The 18,743-nt window shown below is 41.8% G+C and overlaps 1 protein-coding gene across 1 annotated transcript; it reads right to left on the bottom strand.

Moving 5' to 3' along the window:
• Positions 1-5,976: 5,976 nt before the first annotated feature.
• On the bottom strand, positions 5,977-18,148 carry LOC140730567 (galectin-related protein-like). Its single transcript, XM_073051220.1, has 5 exons — positions 18,003-18,148; positions 17,287-17,352; positions 17,051-17,139; positions 14,340-14,517; positions 5,977-7,692 (listed from the first exon to the last, which is right to left on the bottom strand). Exons 1-5 carry the CDS (start codon positions 18,033-18,035, stop codon positions 7,549-7,551), a joined length of 510 nt encoding a protein of 169 aa, XP_072907321.1. The 5' UTR covers positions 18,036-18,148; the 3' UTR covers positions 5,977-7,548.
• Between the last annotated feature and the right edge of the window lie 595 nt (positions 18,149-18,743).

Here is an 18,743-nt window from a genome sequence, read left to right as displayed (position 1 = left end):
ACATTCGGTAGATTTCAATGAGATCTCCACGCATTCTTCTAAATTCCAGTGAGTACAGGCCCAAAGATGCCAAATGCTGCTCATATATTAACCCTTTCATTTCCAGAATCATTCTTGCGAACCTCCTTTGGACTCTCCCCAATGACAACACATCCTTCCTGAGATATGGGGCCCAAAACTGTTGACTATGTTCCAAGTGTGGCCTGATAAATGGCTTATAAAGCCTCAGCATTACCTCCTTGCTTTTATATTCGGTTCCCCTTGAAATAAATGACAACGTTGTATTTGCCTTCTTTACCATAGACTCAACCTGTAAATTAACCTTCTGGGAGTCTTGCACAAGGATGCCAAAGTCCCTCTGCATCTCTGATGTTTGAACCTTCTTCCCATTTAGATAATAGTCACACTATTGTTCCTTTTACCAAAATGCATTATCATATATTTCCCAACACCAACTCCCACCTGCCACTTTTTTGCCTGTTCTTCCAATTTGTCTCAAGTCCTGCTGCAATCACATTGCTTCCTCAGCACTAACTACCCCTCCACCTATCTTCATATCACCCACAAACTTTGGCACAAAGCCATCAATTTTAATAACCAAACCAGTGACAAACAAAGTGAAAGGTAACGGTCCCAATACTGACCCCTGAGGAACACCACTAGTCACTGGTAACCAACCAGAGAAGGCTTTATTCCCATTCACTTCCTGCTGCCTGTCAGCCATTCCTCTATCCATGCCAGTATCATTCCTGTAATTTCACAGGGTGTTATCTTGTTAAGCAGCCTCATGTGTGGCACCTTATCAAATGCCTTCTGAAAATCCAAGTAAATGACATCCACTGTCTCTCCTTTGTCCACCCTGCTTGTTACTTCCTCAAGGAACAGATTTGTCAGGCAAGATTTCCCTTTACAAAATCCATGCTGGCTTTGACTTACTTTATGATTAGTTTTCAAGTACCCCGAAACGTCATCCTTAATAAAAGACTCCAATATGTTCTCAGCCACTGAGGTTAGGCTAACTGGCCTATAATTTCCATTTTTTTTTGGCTTTCTCCCTTCTTAAAGAGTGGAGTGATACTTGCAATCTTCCAGTCCTCTGGGACCATGCCAGAATTAGGTGATTCTTGAAAGATCATGACCAATGCATCCATTATCTCTTCAGCAACCTCTCTCAGGACTCGGGGTTATAGTCGATCTGGTCCAGGTGACTTATCCATCTTAAGACCTTTCAGTTTGCCTCACATTTTTTCCTTTGTAATAGCAATGGCACTCACTCTTGCTCCCTTACACTCACGGACCTCTGGCACACTGCTACTGTCTTTCACTGTGAAGGCTGATGCAAATTACCCAATTATTTCATCTGCCATTTCTTTGTCCCCCATTACTAACTCACTAGCATCATTTTCCAGTGGTCCAATATCAATTTTCATCTCCCTTTTACTCTTTATATAACTGAAACAACTTTTTGTATCCTGCTTTATATTATTGGCTAGTTGGCCCTCATATTTCAACTCTTTTCTTCTCGTAGGCATTCAACAAATTTCCTCTCTTGCAATCTGACACCAACCTTTCCCAATCCCCTTGCATATTGAAGTTCCCCATTACAATTGTGTTATTACCCTTATCATATGAACCCCACATCTTGGCTACTATTTGGAGGCCTATCTATGATTCCTATAATGGTTTTTTTTTACCCTTGCCGTTTCTTAACTCCACCTACAAACATTCAAGATTCTCTGAACCTTTGCACCTCTTTCTAAAGATGTAATTCCATCTCTTACCAACAGAGCCACACCACCATCTATGCCTTCCTGCCTGTCCTTTTGATACAAAGAAAATCCTTTAATGTTAACCTCTCAACTATGGCCTTCTTTCAGCCAGGACCCACAACATCATACCAATCTCTTTTTGTGCACAGGTTTGTTCACCGTATTCCAAATGCTGCGTGCACTTAAGTACAGCACCTTCAGTCCTGCATTCTTCGTCCTTTTGAATTTTGCCTCTATGGTAGAATTTAACTCTTTGTTCTGTCTGCATTTGTACCCAATCATTGGCTTGTCCTTCCTTACATTCACGTTACGTCCATCATCTACTTGCAAACCTGCTGGCTCAGACTCAGCTCTATCATACTGATTCCCATCCTCCTGCTATATTAGTTTAAACCACTCCCAACAGCTTTAGCAAACCTGCCCACAAGCATATCGGTCTCCTCGGACTTCAAGCCGTCCCTTTTGAACAGGTCCCATCTGCCCCAGTAGAGGTCCCAATTATCCAGAAATATGAATCCCTGCCCCCTGCTCCAATTCTTCAGCTACACATTTATCTGCCACCTGATTCTATTCCTGTCCTCACTGTCGCATGGCACAGGCAGCAATCCCAAGATTACTACTTTGAGGTCCTGCTTCTCAGCTTCCTTCCCAACTCCCTGTTTCTGTTTTCAGGACCTCCTCCCTTTTTCTACTTATGTCTTTGGTACCAATATGTACCACAACTTCTGGCTGCTCACCCACCACAGGGCCAGACTCAGTGCCAGAGGCACGGCTGCTGTTGCTTCCCCCAGGTAGGTCCCCCCACAACACTACTCAAAATGGAGTACTTATTGTTGAGGGGGATGACCACAGGGGTGCTCTCCACGATCTTTCTACCTTCCCTCTCCTGACAGTCACCCTTTTATCTGTCTCCTGTAGCCTTGGGGTCACTACCTTCCTGTGGCTCCTGTCTATCTGCTCCCCACTTTCACCAACAAGCCAAAGGTCATCGAGCTGCATCTCCAGTTCCCTAACATGGTCTCGAAGGAGCTGCATCTCGATGCACCTGTTGCAGATCTGGCTATCGGGGAGGCTGGGAGTCTCCTGGAAATCACACATCTGACACCGAGAGCAGGAAACTGGCTCTGTAGGCACATCCCCTATTCTCTCAATAGGTTCAATAGGTACATTTAATGTCAGAGGAATGTATACAACATACATCCTGAAATTCTTTTTAACTCTCAAGATTTAAATAAGAAATAAGGAATGAACTTACCTACTTAGCTTGCCTCCGTCTGTTCTCACTGAAGCCTTACTACTCCGCCTCAGACTACTCCAAAAATGACTGCTCCCACGATGACCGTTCAGCAAGGTGGTAGCTCACTTTTATAGAGGCTGGGTTTTTGGAGTTCTTCGCTGGACCTGCGCAGGAATGCTTCTGTTGTGTCTCGCAGCACTGCGATCAACTTCAGCCATAAGTGTAAAGCATGTAGAGCAGGGGCCTGAGCAATGTGCACTTGTACCGAAGGAGACTGTGGAGATATTGTTGCCAATCCAAACTGACTGGAGGTGAGGAAATTGAGCATTCTATTGCTGAAGGGAGTATTTAGGTCAAGGTCCTGAAGCTTATTGGTTAGTTTTGAGGGGATGATGGTGTTTGATGCTGAACTGTAATCAATAAAGAGCATCCTGATGTATCTTTGCTGTCCAGATGTACCAGGACTGAGTGAAAGAATAATGAAAGGCATCTGCTATGGACCAGTTGCTTCCGTAGGTAAGTTGGAGTGGATCTAAGTTGCTTCTCAGGCAGGAGTTGATATGTTTCATCACCAATCTCTCAAAACACTTCATCACTGTGGGTGCAAGTGCTACTGGATGATAATCATTGAGGCAGGCTACCACACTGTTCTTGGGCATTGGTATAATCGAAGCCAGCTTGCAGCAGGGGGGTACCTTAATCTGCCGAAGCAAGAGGTTAAAAGTATCTGTGAACATTCCAGCCAGTTGATCAGCAAGGGTCTTCAGTACATGTTTGAAGGGTGGTAACTGTTCCTGAACCTGGTTGTGTGGCTCCTGCCCAATGGCAACAAGGAGAAGAGGGCCTGGGTGGTGGGGGCACTCGAAGATGAATGCTGCTTTCTCATCGCAGTGCTCCTTGTAAATGTGCTCAATGGTGTGGAGGGCTTTGCCAATGATGGACTGCCCCATATCCACCACTTTTTGTAAGCTTTCTGTTCTTGGGCACTGGTGTTTCCATACCAGGACATGATGCAACCAGTCAGGATACTCTCCAATGTGCATCTATAGAAGTGTGTCAAAGATAACATGTCGAATCTTCGAAGGAAGCAGAGTCACCACGTAGAGGTGCCAAGGGACTTGGGAACCCTAGTGCAGGATTTCCTAAAGATCAACGTGCAGGTTGTGTCAGTAGGAAGGAAAGCAAATGCAATGTTAGCATTTACTTCAAGAGAGCTAGAATATAAAAGCAAGGATGTAATGCTGAGGCTTTTTAAGGCATTCGTCAGACCACATTGGGAGTATCGTGAGCAATTTTAGGCCCGAAATCTAAGGAAGTATGGTGTTGGAGAGGGTTTTGAGGGATTCATATGAATGATGCTAGGAATGAAAGGGTTAACATATGAGGAGTGTTTGACGTCGTTGAGCCTGTAGTTGCTGGACTTTAGAAAAACGAATGGGAACCGTATTAAAACCTGTTTAATTTTAAAAGGACTGGATAGAGTTGATGTGGAGAGGTTGTTTTTGACAGTGGGAGAGTCTAGGACCAGAGGGCACAGCCTCATAATAGAAAGACATCCTTTTGAATGGAGATGGTGTTATTTCTTTAGCCAGATTGTGGTGTATCTATGGAAATCATTTCATCAGATGTAGAGGCCAAGTCACTGGGTGTATTTAAAGTGGAGATTGATAGGTTCTTGATGAGTGGGGGCATCAAAGGTTATAGGGAAAAGACAGGAGAGTGGGACAAGAGGGGAAATAAGAGGGAAATAAGATTGAATGGCAGAGCAGACTTGATGTGCCGAAAGGCCCAATTTTGCTCTCATGTCCTATGGACTTAATTTTAAAAAAACAAGGATAATACACTGGAGTAGAATTTTATTTATGTGGCCTGGTGCCAACTAGATGCCAGAGTATCAGCTGCCTGTTGTACTCTCTCCTGCAATTTAGTTCCACTGAAATAAAGGAAAAGAGAACAGCAGTCGACAATATACTGGCAGCAGCTGAGTGCTGGTCTTCAAAATAGTACACTGACAAGTGGATATAAGCATTGAACACATTCCACCAAGGGCTTAGATATTCAGTATAATCCTGAGATTTCTTCTATCACCTCTGACCCCTTATCACCACCATTGTCTTAGTGACTTGAGGTTTCCATTAACTTTTTGTAGCTCCCTGTTATCGGTCTCATTGGGATTTGTTTTTATTCTTTACTCTCCAGTAAAAATATGAACAGGAACATAGCTTCTAAAATTATACTTTTCCTTGCTTTTTCTGGAGTAATGTTCTGATTTAAATCAAGAATTCACTTTGGAGAATCTTAGGTTCAAACTAATAACCCCTAGCTCTGTGAGATATTATGTAGAATATTTCAGGAAGTAACCTTAAAGTAACAAAAATTATGATCACAGGCAATTTGATTGAACACCAAACCATGTATTAGGATAGCTGAAAGATATGTTTTAAGAAAGAGAAGGATGCATGAAGGCAGACCATGCAAGAATCAATAATCTTATGAAAAATCTTATAAAATCGTATGATTCTCTGATATTGATTCGGATATAAGTTTTGCCCAAAGACAGCAGGGAAAACACCCCTGTTCTTCTAAGAAGTGGTCATGGGATCCTTTACAATGAGTCCAGTAGTGGTACAGACTCTCGGAAGCATCGACCCTAAATGGTACGTGCAGACTGGTTTCAAAAGCAGAGTTTGGTTTCACCTTGACACTGACCAAAGCTGATAACGTGGAGTAGTCATCACGACCATTGATGAAAGATTAGTGATAACATTGGCCTCAGCTGTATTTTCTGTTTTCAATAAAACTATTTGAAGGCAAGATATTTGTTGAAACATTCAACCTGAGTTTGCAGACATTTTGTCATGAGTAGCAAACAATGCCATCATTTTCCCAAGCCCACGTTCACCATTACATTGAAAAAGGGAAAGAAAATAAAGATGTGAGGATAGGGAGGGGGAGAAATGAAAAAGGAAGTATGGGGAAAATTACAAATATTTATTCGTAAATATGCTATCAGTTGATCTTAACCAAATTAAATGCACAACATTCATGACAACGTTACATTTTGAAAGGCATCTTTGAGTAACTATGGTGAGTTATCTGTTCATAAAGTACCCACCAATACATTGCAGTGTTAGAGAAACAGAAACAAAGGAGAGGCATTGAATTATGCCACTATTCAGTTATACAGCTCTTTTTAAATATGGAAAAATAATCAGGATGAGATCTTAAGACAGGGTTTCCATAATATTGATATTTCTGATAAAGCTTCATTAATGACTTCCTGAATTTATCATGCTTTTAAATACAAGCCAGATAGACAGTCAATTATACAGCAGGGGAAATGTACTTCAACAAATACAAGAAAACATTAAAAATGAGTGAATAATGCTGAAGTATCTATTCTAAACACAAACCGTACAGATTACATGATATTAATTGGCCTTCTGACACAGTTACTCTGTTCTAAAATATGTGATCACAAAACACTCTCCAATTAGACCTACCAATTCTCCAGATCTATATTGGTAAATAGTAGAGCTGATAATAAACACAGCTTACCCAAAGCAATCAGTTTACATACAAATGAAAACATATAAAATATCAGATATTCTCGACTTGCGTTCAATTTAGTGTTCTTTTACAGTTAAGAGTATTTTATTTAGTGAAATATTATTTTCATTACAATACAACTCACTGCAGTAATAGTGTTTACTTCCATCCCGATTACAGTTTAACTTAGCATCATTAATCCGAAAGCATAATGAAGCATAAATTAAATTATATTTCTAGAAAATTAATTCTATGAATAGCATCATGTTTTGTATTTTTATGTGATTTTTTTAAAACTCCATTATAGGGATATCAACATTTATTGCTTGTAATCTATAAAACTATTAATAACCTAGGAACTTCTAGAAATATACTTCTCATTTACAGAAACATAATAAACATCTGGTACATTCATTTGTTAACATACCCTACAGTTGATGGTTAATAATTCATTAAGACTAAAAGGCAAGATAGTTATAAATACATGGTATTACATAGCACAAAATACACCATCCATGTTACAGTACACAAAGCATGTCATTTACAATCTAAACAATACCCTGACTGTTCATTCTTTTTTTAAAATATATATTTGTTAATTATTTGTGCTGTCATTTCAGTGCGGAAACATGTGAATGAAGTGCAAGGTTTAAACAACACAAAAATACTGTGTTCATTGCCCTGCTACCCTCTCCCTCCCCCTCCCAAATTAAAGTTCTGGACACATGAAGCCGCAACTAGAATGTATCCTCCTTGCAGCCCAGAACCATTATTAACCGTATTTTAATCAACTGCCACAAGCATTTCCCCAAATTGCTCCCTAAATTCCTTGCATTAATTGCCAATGGCAAACAACAATTTGATTCTCCTTTTCACACAACAGACAATGGAGACCAACACCGAGATAGCTTAGACCCAGCTAGTACCGCCTCACATGCATGATGACAAGTCTTTGACCTAACAGCAGAAAGTTCATCTTTTCTCCAGCAGTCCTTAACCAAGTTTGGTCAGCTGCAAGTCACCAATAATCTTTATTTCATTAATTGCTGAAAAGTTTTCAACACGATGATGAAAATCAAAAAGCTGATGTCCATCGACAAATATGCGGAACCTTTGGTATTCGCAGTGTATCTCAAGCTGCAGATTGTAAAAATAAATCATAGTCTTTAATACAAAACAACTGTAATGTTGCATTAAGTACAAAAAATATTTAATCCTACTCCTTAGAAAACAGAAATAAAAGACTACATTGAAAATTATTTTTAATGCTTTTTTAAGTGGGGAGCTTCCTTTCTGAATGACATTAGTCCATTAAAAGAATGTAACTCTGACTCTTGGTGTTCAGCCACCTGAGGTTGAAATGAGATCATGATTGATCTAAGACCCAACCGCAAATATAATTTGCAATAATTATAATTTAGGGGCAGCATGGTAGCATAGTCGTTCGTTAGCATAATGCAATTACAGCGCCATTGACCTGGGTTCAATTCCCACTACAGTCTGTAAGGAGTTTGGACGTTCTCCCCGTGGGTTTCCTCTGGATGTTCCGGTTTCCTCCCACAGTCACAGGTCAGTAGGTTAATTGGTCACATGGGTACAAATTGGGTGGTGCAGGCTCATTGGGCTGGAAGGGCCTGTTACTGTGCTGCATCTCTAAATTAATTTTTTTAAATTAAATTATTTCTTTTTGCCCGATATGTCTTAATATCAAAATTTGTTACCAAAAATCTAGCACTCACTTTTTTCAAAATTAGTAACAATTAACCAAGCACCAATCACTGCTTCAGGAGATAGCAACCGCAGCCTCTTGACAAAACCTAAAACAAACAAGAGAAAATCTGCAGATGCTAGAAATCCAAGCAACACACAGAGGAACTCAGCAGGCCAGGCAGCATTATGGAAAAAAGTAAAATAAAACCTTCTTTCACTGCTCCCCCTCTGTGACAAGAGTCCAGATGAAGGGTCTTGGCCCAAAACTTCGACTGTTTACTCTTTTCCACAGATGCTGCCTGGCTTGTCGAGCTCATCCAGCTTCCTGTGTGTGTTCCTTGGCAAAATCTGCAGGGCTCCACCACCTGCTTGCAACGTAATTGGTGTGGCCTGCCGATTTCAGGTAGCAATGAACTGCACAGGAAGGTGTCTTGTGGGGGGGGGGGGGGGGGGGTGAGGGCCATAGTTTATTCTGATTGTCGAAAGTTGCTTCTGTCACGATTGATTAGTTTAGGAACTACAGCTGCTTCTCCCATTGGATTGCTGCCTGGTATCCAGTTTCAATATAGAGAGCACATGTGGAATGTTGCCTCTCTCTCTTTGTTTCAGGCAAGTGAAGCACATGGCTGTTGCGAAGGCATGCTGTACGCGTGCTTTTAAATAAGTATGTTTGTTGAATATTCAAGTTTTGTAGTTTGGGGTACATGAGTTAGGTTGAATTTTTACTGTTTGTAAATAAATGATTAATGTACCTATTCATAATCAGCAATTCCTGTCTCACTTGCTTCGGGACAGCATCAGCGGGAAGGGGAGGGAGTGAGGAGGGGAAGACGGGAGTGAGGGGGGGAAGGCAGGAGCGAGGAAAGAGGAAGGTGGAAGTGAGGAGGGGTGGGAAGGTGGAAGTGAAGGGGGGCAGATCTCAGCAGATGTACATTTATCTGCACAGAGGGTGACTGTAATGCTGAGCGTGCTCCCATTCCTTTCTAAATATACAACATATTCTTACTGTTAGCTCACGTCTCATACTGATAAATGTAGGTTAGCTGATAAAGAATAAGAATGACATTAGAAGCAGAAATGAAAAATGACTTAAATTTGCACAATAAACTGGAATACTCCTGAAAGTCAAGCTGCCCATTACTTTTAGTATGGATGTATGAAAGTTGCATAAAAGTACAAGCTTTATCACTGTCATGAATTCTATATTTTTAACTCTTTGCCTTCTATGAATACAATGGTATACTGTATTGTGTTCCAAAGGACATATAACACATTTTCCATCCATATCTGCCATTCTGCAACCTCCTCTCATAAACTGTTGTAGAAAAAATACCTGATCAGATCAACAATTTTTAGTCTAAAGTACTTTTAATTCTCAGTTTTGTAAACAGCCACAACATTTTCATTTCAACTTTTCAAAAGTGCATATTCAATTAAATTGGGAATTTACAGCATGCAATGTTACTTAATCCTCCGGTGCTAGCTGACAAAGTTTATCCCTCTATAGATTCTGCCTGACCTGCTGAGCTTCTCCAGCATTTTGGGTATTGCTCAAGATTTCCAACATCTGCAGAATCCACATCTTTGTTAACTCTGGACTGCCGTGTTTGGGGTCATTGTCCTGCTGCCGAATGAAGTTGGGACTGTCCAGATGCCTCCCTGATGGTATTGTGTGAAGGATGAGAATTTGCTTGTACTTCTGAGGATCCCATAAATTCTGACCTGATCACCAACTCCATTTGCAGAAACACAGCCTCAAACCTGCAGGGAACGTCCATCGTGCTTCACCATTGGCTGCAGACACACATCCATGTAGCACTCACTAGCTCTTCTACAGATAAGCTGCCTCCTGTTTGAGCCAAAATTTCAAATATTGATTCGTCAGTCCAGAGCACTTGCCACCATCATTTAACAACCCAGTCCTTGTATTTTTGTGCCTAGGGGAGTCTCTTGGCTTTGTTTCCACTTTGGAGGAATGGCTTTTTAGTCGCAACTCTTCCATGAAGACCACTTCTGACAAGACTTTTCAGGACTGTAGAGGGATGTACTTGGGATCCAGTAATTTCTGAGAGTTCAGAGCTGATAGGAGTGCTGGACAACTTCCAATTTAGTCAGTCTCCTTGGCCAACCAAGGCATTTCTGGTCCTCAACCTTGCTCATTTCCGTGTGCTTTGACGGCTTGAAACTCCTGTCTGCTGCAGAATTTCTGCTTGGGAGAGACGTTGCTGATGCAGTATTTTGTGTTGCTATGGTTACTCTTGCCATTGTGTAAGAATTGATGACAGGAAGGTTAACGGTCACATCTGCCATACCCTCACCTTTAGTTTGGTTGTTCTTCACCCAGTTTGATCCCTTCTACACTCGTCTTGTTTCAGATAATCAGTTTAGTTCATTCAACACATTATGTCATTGATCATTAATACCTGTCTGCTATCTTTGTTTAATCATGCTCTGGGCTATACACCTACAAAGTAAGCAATTTTTTATTTGAAAAGTGGTTTATTACAAAATCTTTAACAAAATACAGAAATTTCACCGTGACATTTAATTTCTTGGAAAATGTATGTTTGGAAATCTAAAATTTGCTCTTTTCTACTGACACACAAATACAGAAAAAACATCTAAAACTAAATTTAATTTAAAAAAAATTAAAGGTGCAAAAATATTTTGCACAGTACTGTAGGTGGGTGGGTTAGTAAGTTTGCAGATGACAAAGATTGGTGGTGTTGTGGATAGTGTAGAAGACTGGCAAAGAATACAATGGGATATAGGTGAGTTGCAGATACAGTATGGGCAGAGAAATGGCAGAGGGAGTTTAACCCAGCCAAATGTGAAGTGCTGCACCTTGGTAGGTCAAATGCAAAGAGACAGTACACTGTTAAGGACAAGATCCTCAACAGAGTTGATGAGCCAAGAGATCTTGGGGTCCAAGTTCATAGCTCCGTGAAAGTGGCTACGCAGGTTGTTAAAGTGGTTAAGAAAGTAAGTGGCATGCTGCCTTTATTAGTCAAGGCATTGACCTCAGAAGTCACCAAGTTAGGTTGAAACCTTATAAAATTCTAGTTAAGTTGTATCTGGAGTTTTGCAAACAGGTCCGGTCAACTCGTTATTGGAAGGATGTTGAGGCTTTGGAAAGGGTGCAGAAGATGTTTAACAGGATGCTGCCTGGATTAGAGAGCATATATTATAACCGGAGGTTGGACAGACTTGGGTTGTTTTCTCAGGAGTGGCAGAGGCCAAAGGGAGATCAGATAGTTTATAAGATTATGAGAGGCATAGATTGAGTAGATAGACAGTATTTTTTCCAAGGGTTGAAATGTCTGATACCAGAGGTGAGGAGGGAGGTAGTTTCAAAGGAGAGGTGAGGGGCAAATTTCTTGCACAAGAAATTGATGGGTGCCTGGAGTGTGCTGTCTGGGGAGGTGGGGTAGAAACGTTCAGGACTTCTTAAAAATTTATTTAGAGATCCAGCCCTTCAAACCACACAATCCCAGCAACCTGACAAACCTGATCATCCCCAACCTAATCACGGACAATTTAACCTAATCAACCCAGGATGGCGGGAGGGGACTGGAGAAAACCCATGAATTTCACGAGAAGACTCCTCTCAGAACTGCGCTGGGTTTGAACTTCAAACTCCTGAATGCCCTGAGCTATAATATTGCACAAACCGCTACGCTATCCTGGCACCCATTTTAAGAGATGTTTAGATACACACATGAATGTGAGCAAAAAAGAAGGAAATGGACAAAAGTTAATCTTTCAGGTTGAAAGCTATTCCACTGAAACTGGGAAAGTAAGAAAAAAAGTTAATTTTAAATTGCCAACAGTATGAGGGATGGAGAGGATAAGGGGATGCCTTTGATGGGGGAGAGCCTAGGGTACCCAGGCAATGCTGATTTTCAGAGGTCTCTGGTTAACAAATTAATCAAGTCAGTTAGAAAAAGAAAACTGAATTTCAAGTCAGAGCTGTTGCTGGAACCTGACATCAAAAGGAAAATTCTGGAAATGCCCAGGAAGTTAGGCAGTGTCTGTGGAGGGGGAAACTGAATTAATATTTACAGATGGATGGTCTCTCAGCAGAGTTCTGCTACAAATAATACGCAGCTTAAACTGAAATTAAACTACAATGTGTAAACAGAAAATGAGGTGAAACTTCTCGAGCTTCGCCCTCTGCTAACTAAAATTTAACACAAGTCTCACACCACGTCTCACAGCACTAGCAGTTTATCAAGCAACTCTCGTAAATGACATTCCTATGTCCCACCACATCTTCATGCACTTAACACTACTCCAATATTAATACAGCAACGATTTCTCAGTCTGCATGCTGCCAGCTATTCAGCTGAGGCAAGAACATGCCAAAAAAGTGGAGACTAGTGGAGATGTGTGCATGCACTGATTCAGAAACCTGCTGGAGAGACTCCTTGCAACCACTGGAGTTGCAGAGATAGAAGCCATAATCATGGGGATTGAATATTGAAAGGCTAGATAGAGTGGATGTTTCCCACTGTGGGTGAACCAGAAGACATGGCCTTAAAGCAGAGGAACGTCCATCTAGAATAGAGATGAGAAGGCAGAGGGTGGCAAATCTGTAGAATTCATTACCACAGATGGCTGTGGAGGCCAAATCATTGAGAATATTTAAAGTGAAGGTTGTTAAGTTCTTGATCAGTCAGGGTGTCAAAGGTTACAGGGAGAAGGCAGGAGAATGAGGTTGAAAGGGATAATAATTGGCCATGATGGAATGGTGGAGCAGACTCCATGGGCCATGTGGCCTAATTCTGCTCCTATATCTCATGATCCAGAGACAATACAATATGCCTATGATTAATAATAACCACATTTTCATCTGATATGTGAGCCGGGCCCTCTTCATTTTACACACATTCCCTCACTATCACACCACCCTCGTGCTTTTCAGATGAGAAATCTGGACCAAGCACACAGCAAGGACTCTCTCACCACATTAGATGTTTGCAATCATCAGGGCAGCAGCAATACACGGTGTAGAAATAAGCTGGCCTTGTCTTCCTGCTCTGCAATGTGCTCCTTCGTCTATATTCTGAGTCTCTAACTGCTTCCATTCATTCACTGACTAGATAAACTTTCCATTTTACAGCTTACCCTTTGGTAACCCTGGTTTTACCCTAACTGAGACATTCTCCTCCTCCACTTGACAACTTTTTTCTGTCTCCCTTCCAGATCTGATAAAGGGTCCTTGACCTGAAACATTAAATGATTCTCTCCCAGCTAAGTATTTGCAACTTTTTCTTTATTTTAATGAAGGGAAATGGCAGCTGTTTTTCCATGAAACTGCACACAAGTTTCACCTCAAGATATTCAGGTGAGGATTACATGGGGTTTAGAGGAAGTGTGATATGCATACACAGGGAGATGCTTGGAGTGATGTCTAGCCTGAACTTAATGTTAAGGTGCATGTGGGGAGTCCAGCCTTAAATGTACATGGAATTCATTCTTTTTAGCATGGTGGTGGTGGGCAACTCCAGTTCATTTGATGGTACATATCTCTACTTTTTCAGCAGCACGGAGACTACTCAAGCTCTGCACGCTCCTGTGAAAGCTCAGATTACTGCTGCCATCTTCATGATTATGGCCACCCAAGCTGAGCATGTCACAATTGTCCAGCAATCTGAAGGTAATGCGGCCCCAACGACTGGCATTGTTTTCAAGTACCATCCTCCTTCACGGTAATACCGTTCAGCTGCTCAATGGCATGAGTTCCTTGCAAATAGCACTTTAGTCAAGAAATTTCTCTTCAATACTTTAATGAACTTATTGTTCATTCATATACTTATAAGTGGACTTATCTTCACTGCATCTGCACTATCCATCCTTTCACTGTCATTTATCAAATCAGTGCTCATCTTTTCTACGAAAAAAAAGCCTTAACCTATTCAATACTTCATGCAAAGTACAATCTCTCAGTTCTGACATTATCCTTGAATGTTGTTTTTGCTTCTTCTCCTCACTAACGGTGCCTCAACATTAGCCTTATAATAGAGAACAAAATCATGTACAGTATTCCTGAAATGGCTAAAATTGCTACTCACCCTAAATGGCTGGTCTGGAATGAAGGGAAAGTAGGGGATGGGCGTTTCTTCTTCTCCCCATTCTCCAGAAACGAAAGCATTTCTGACAAACTGCTGATCAGCAAATCTCGCTTGAAGTTCAATGGCAACATCGGCTGGTGACACATCCGAGTCTCCACAGCACAAACTGATTTCAAAGCTTCAGTTGGAACAAGAAAACAAACCACCATCAGAAAATAGAAGCCGCTCAACCTTTCAAAGCCTCTAAATGAAGAGTTCAGTTAAGTCACACACTAAGATCTGTGATGAATTTTGTCACTGCCTGCAAGGAGATGAATCTCAAGGTTGTATATGTATACATACTTAGATAATAAATGTACTTTGAACATTGAATTTGCCAGCTGAAATGTCTACGCCATTCTGGAGTGGAACCTGTGGTGCAGTTTTCCACTCCCAGGACCTCTGGGAGTGCTACTTTCCCAGCTCTCAAGTTGGGAAAGTCACCTGCTGAATTCCCACCAAGTTGACGGGACACTTTGAAACCAAAAGGAGAAATTGGTAGACAAGAGAAATTAAAGCCTGTAAATTTATTACAAGTGAGGTATACATTATTTACAAATGAGGTGTTTTTTTTCCCATACTTTTGTATTAGTTTAAATAATGTGAATAGTTTTTAAATAGTATTTTAATGTTGAATGTTTAATGTTCTGAGTAATTTAACTGAAGGTAGATGGCAATCTTGACAGCCAGTGAGTGAGAGACAAGATGTGACAGAGGGATGTCCTTAAGTGTGCCATTCTTCTCTCCTCAGCTGGCCACTAGTGTTGGTAGATGGTTGTGCCTTGCTGATGCGCTGAGAGTTGCCTCCCAGCTGAATACTGTGTCTGGAACTAAACTGAAAATAGTTTGGTCTCGGGCACAGATAATCAGCAATCTTCTAGCCAGAAGTGTTCAGTGTCAATTCTAATCATTTGTCTTTCATGTGCCTACAGAGAGGAGGTGGAAAAGCTCAAGGCCTGGTGCCAAGCAAATAACCTCTACCTCAATATCAACACCACAAAGGAGATGGTTATCGACTTCAGGAGAATCCGCATCACTCACACCCCCTCTTTAAATCAGTGGCACAGCAAAGGAAACTGCGGGCAGTTTCAAACTGAGAGTGTACAACTTGCACAACCTCTCATGGTCACAGAGCACATCCTACACAATCAGGAAAGCTCACCAACACCTGTGTTTTCTGAGGAGGCTGAAGAGAGACAGACTGTGCATTTCAATATTCACGATCTTCTGCGGATGCACAGCAGAGAGCATCCTAACCAAGCTCCATCACAGCACGGTACAGAAACTGCACTGCGGCACACAGGAGGGCTCTACAGCAGGTAGTCAAAACCAGCACCAGTCTACCCACCATCATGGACGCATCCAGAAATGTGCTGTAAAAAAGCCAGCAAATCATGAAGGATCCCACTCCCACCCTGCTCCAAACAGCTGGAGAAGGGGAATCTGATAGGAGAGGACAGAAGACCAAGTGGGAGGAGCACCAGAGGGAGGTGATGGGCAGGTAAAAAGATAAGGTGGAGGGGGAAATGAAAATGGGGTAAGGTGAAGGGGGAGGGGCCATTACTGGAAGTTTGAGAAATCAATGTTCATGACATCAGGTTGGAGGGAGACTACCCAGACGGAATACAAGATTTTGCTCCTCCAACCTGAGTGTGGTCTCGTTGTGGAAATAGAGAAGACCATGGTCTGACATGTCGGAATGGGAATGGGGAGTAGAATTAAAATGGGAGGCCACTGGGAGATCCCGCTTTCTGTGGCGGATGGAATGAAGGTGCTCGGCGAAGCGGTTTCCCAATCTGCACTGGGTCTCACCGATATAAAGCAGACTACACTGGGTGCACCAGATAAACATCAAGGCTGTGCAAGGCAGGGTTGTGCCAAATTTGAAAGATGGAAACCTCAGAAGCTTGTGATGTTGATGCAGCAGCAAAGGCAATTGAGAGATTTAAGAACAATGAAGAGAATCATGAAATTTAGATATCGCTTTCCTGTATGCAAATCAAAGCAAGCAATCATGTTTCACTGCATCTGCATAAACTGAAGCAAAATGTTAACGTGAACCACAACATCTTAGTCATTGCTCAGCGCTGGGTCTTAATTTTAATAATACTTTCCAGGACTGTTAAAGGTCAAATGGCTGTACTTGAACATTTCCCACCTACAATGCCATTCTGCATTTTTGCTTAGTTACATAACTCTGCATGAACAGAATAATTTCCAAAGATATTTCACTTTCTAAACGGTTTTATTTACATTAGATCACTGCCAAATCATTTCAGCTTCAGATTAATCCAACCGTTGGAAATGGTTCCCTTCAGATAAACAACAGACCTAAACAAAATTGAACTTATTCAATAGAAAGTGGAAACAGTACAAATTTGTGTTTGTTATGAGTGCCGTACTCAAATCTGTTTTGTCACTTATCGCGTAACAGCCTGTGTTAGACACAAAGAGTTTTTTCACATCAGAACGATGCACATTCTTATATTATTTCTCCAATATTAAAGCTCAAAATTGCCTCTTTTTGAGAGCCATTTTCACAATTTTCTTCTCAAAAGAACCATGTAATACATAATATTAATTGTTAAGGAATATACTATCTTTGCCTTAAGTTTGTTAAAATCTTTCTGAGTTTAGCCTTAGTGAATACTGAAGGAATTATTGATCTGTACCTGGCTGGGCTGGGATCGACGATACCCATCACAATGATCTTCTTTCCTGGTCTCATCCCTCCTTTTATAGTACCACAAAAAGGAACAGTCTTAAAGAAAGTAAGGGATTGGTCCTTGTAAGTTTCACAGCCCAACAGAATGGAACATTATCAAGCAACAATGACAAATAAGATAATCTTGCATACAATATTTATAAAGGGTTTTTTAAAATGTCAAAGAATAGTGTTTTGTTTTACCAAGCGTGGTACATCTTCAAACTCTGGCGAAGTTAATGAGTTGTTCAGGTGATGTCCGTCCACTATCTAAGAGTGAAATGGAAGATTATCGTACATTATAGCATTCCTGTAAGTTTATTTAAATACAAGGCGCGGTTCAATATTACACTGCATAAATACTTGTGATTCATAAACAATTCCAGAAAATGTAGGACAGAGTGGGTGATGGAAACGAACGTAAACCTTCCGCAGTCTGCGGGATTTCATCAGTGACAAATGATTTGCCTTTGATCAATAATAGAGCGCTGGAATTGAGGATGAATACGTTAAATTGAGATTTCTCGTAAATTGGAGGCACTGGAGTGCGAAATCTGAAATCTGAACTCCGGGAACGGCAGGGATACCGGTGTGAAACCGCAGTCAATCCCACGCTAATCGGCGGTGGCAGTCTGTATCAATCCCGGCCTCCGCAGTCAATTGCAGACCGGCCTAAACAGCAGAATAGGAGCCGAAGAATCCCGGAATCAATTCGGCTCGCAAACCGGGCTCCGGTAACAAATTCAAGGTGATCCTGAACGAGTCGGGGTCAGTTCGAACAAGAAACGAGTGGGCACTCGTGGGTCTCCCCTGCCGAGCTCCCAGATTCCTGGGGAGATGCTCCACTCAGCAAAGCACCCCCAACGTGGCTTCGCTACCTATGCGATGGGTGCATCGCCTCCTCATGCCCATGCACTTACCACTCTGTCGCTCTTTGCTGCCGAACCCGCCATCTTCGCACAGAAACTGGGCCGAGTTTGCAGGAGAAAGGCGGGTCTGAGCCGAGCCGAGCCACCGAGCAACAGGCTCCGAGCCCCGCCTGCCCAGCGCCGTCCGCACCGCCCAGACCAACCTGTGCTATCCTGACGGAACAGCATACAACGACAGTAGGCTCCCACACCGGCCCAGATCCCCACTTCAACTGCAGATTGCAATGGCGTCACGGGATCCCAGTAATCCGCTAAGATTTTTGTTAAACTGCAACACAAATCAGGAATTACAGGAGAAATCAAACTGGAACGAGGGAGGGAAAGGTTGCGGTTTACCGACAAATGATTACTTGAGGTGTTCGAAACTCATGAAAAGGATTTGTGTCGAGTTTCAGTGGCAGAAGGCTCGTAAACCAGACAAACTCTCAGATTTAATGTGGTGGGACAAAGAACCAGAGGGGAAATTAGGCATGTTTGTCTCAAGTATAGCCGGGAATTTGCCAGCTGAAGAGGAGTCAATAACAACTTTAAAACTGCATTTGAGGATCGAAAGGAAATACTATTTCAAAGCTATGGGGGGAAAGAGCAGCGAAGTAAGATTAATTTCAAAAGAACTGGCATTAGCACGACGGGCCGTGGGCTTCAGGGCTGTTTTGTGGCGAAACAGGCGTGTTACAGATGGGAATAGTAATGGCATTGCTCCCTTTCAGTTGGCGTGGGCCCAGTGGGCTG

Source organism: Hemitrygon akajei, chromosome 7 (genome assembly GCF_048418815.1).
Source record: "Hemitrygon akajei chromosome 7, sHemAka1.3, whole genome shotgun sequence".
NCBI classification, from domain to species: domain Eukaryota; kingdom Metazoa; phylum Chordata; class Chondrichthyes; order Myliobatiformes; family Dasyatidae; genus Hemitrygon; species Hemitrygon akajei.
This window is presented reverse-complemented; position numbering and strand designations above follow the sequence as displayed.

Bases quoted from the DNA above. Each gene is read 5' to 3' on its own strand.
- LOC140730567 (XM_073051220.1), bottom strand. From the start codon at position 18,035: ATGGCGGGTTCGGCAGCAAAGAGCGACAGAGTG. The intron at 17,140-17,286 runs GTAAAACAAAAC...ACTTTCTTTAAG, and splicing joins TTGAAGATGTACCACGCTTG to ACTGTTCCTTTTTGTGGTAC. The intron at 7,693-14,339 runs GTGAGTAGCAAT...TACAATCTGCAG, and splicing joins TTCCAGACCAGCCATTTAGG to CTTGAGATACACTGCGAATA.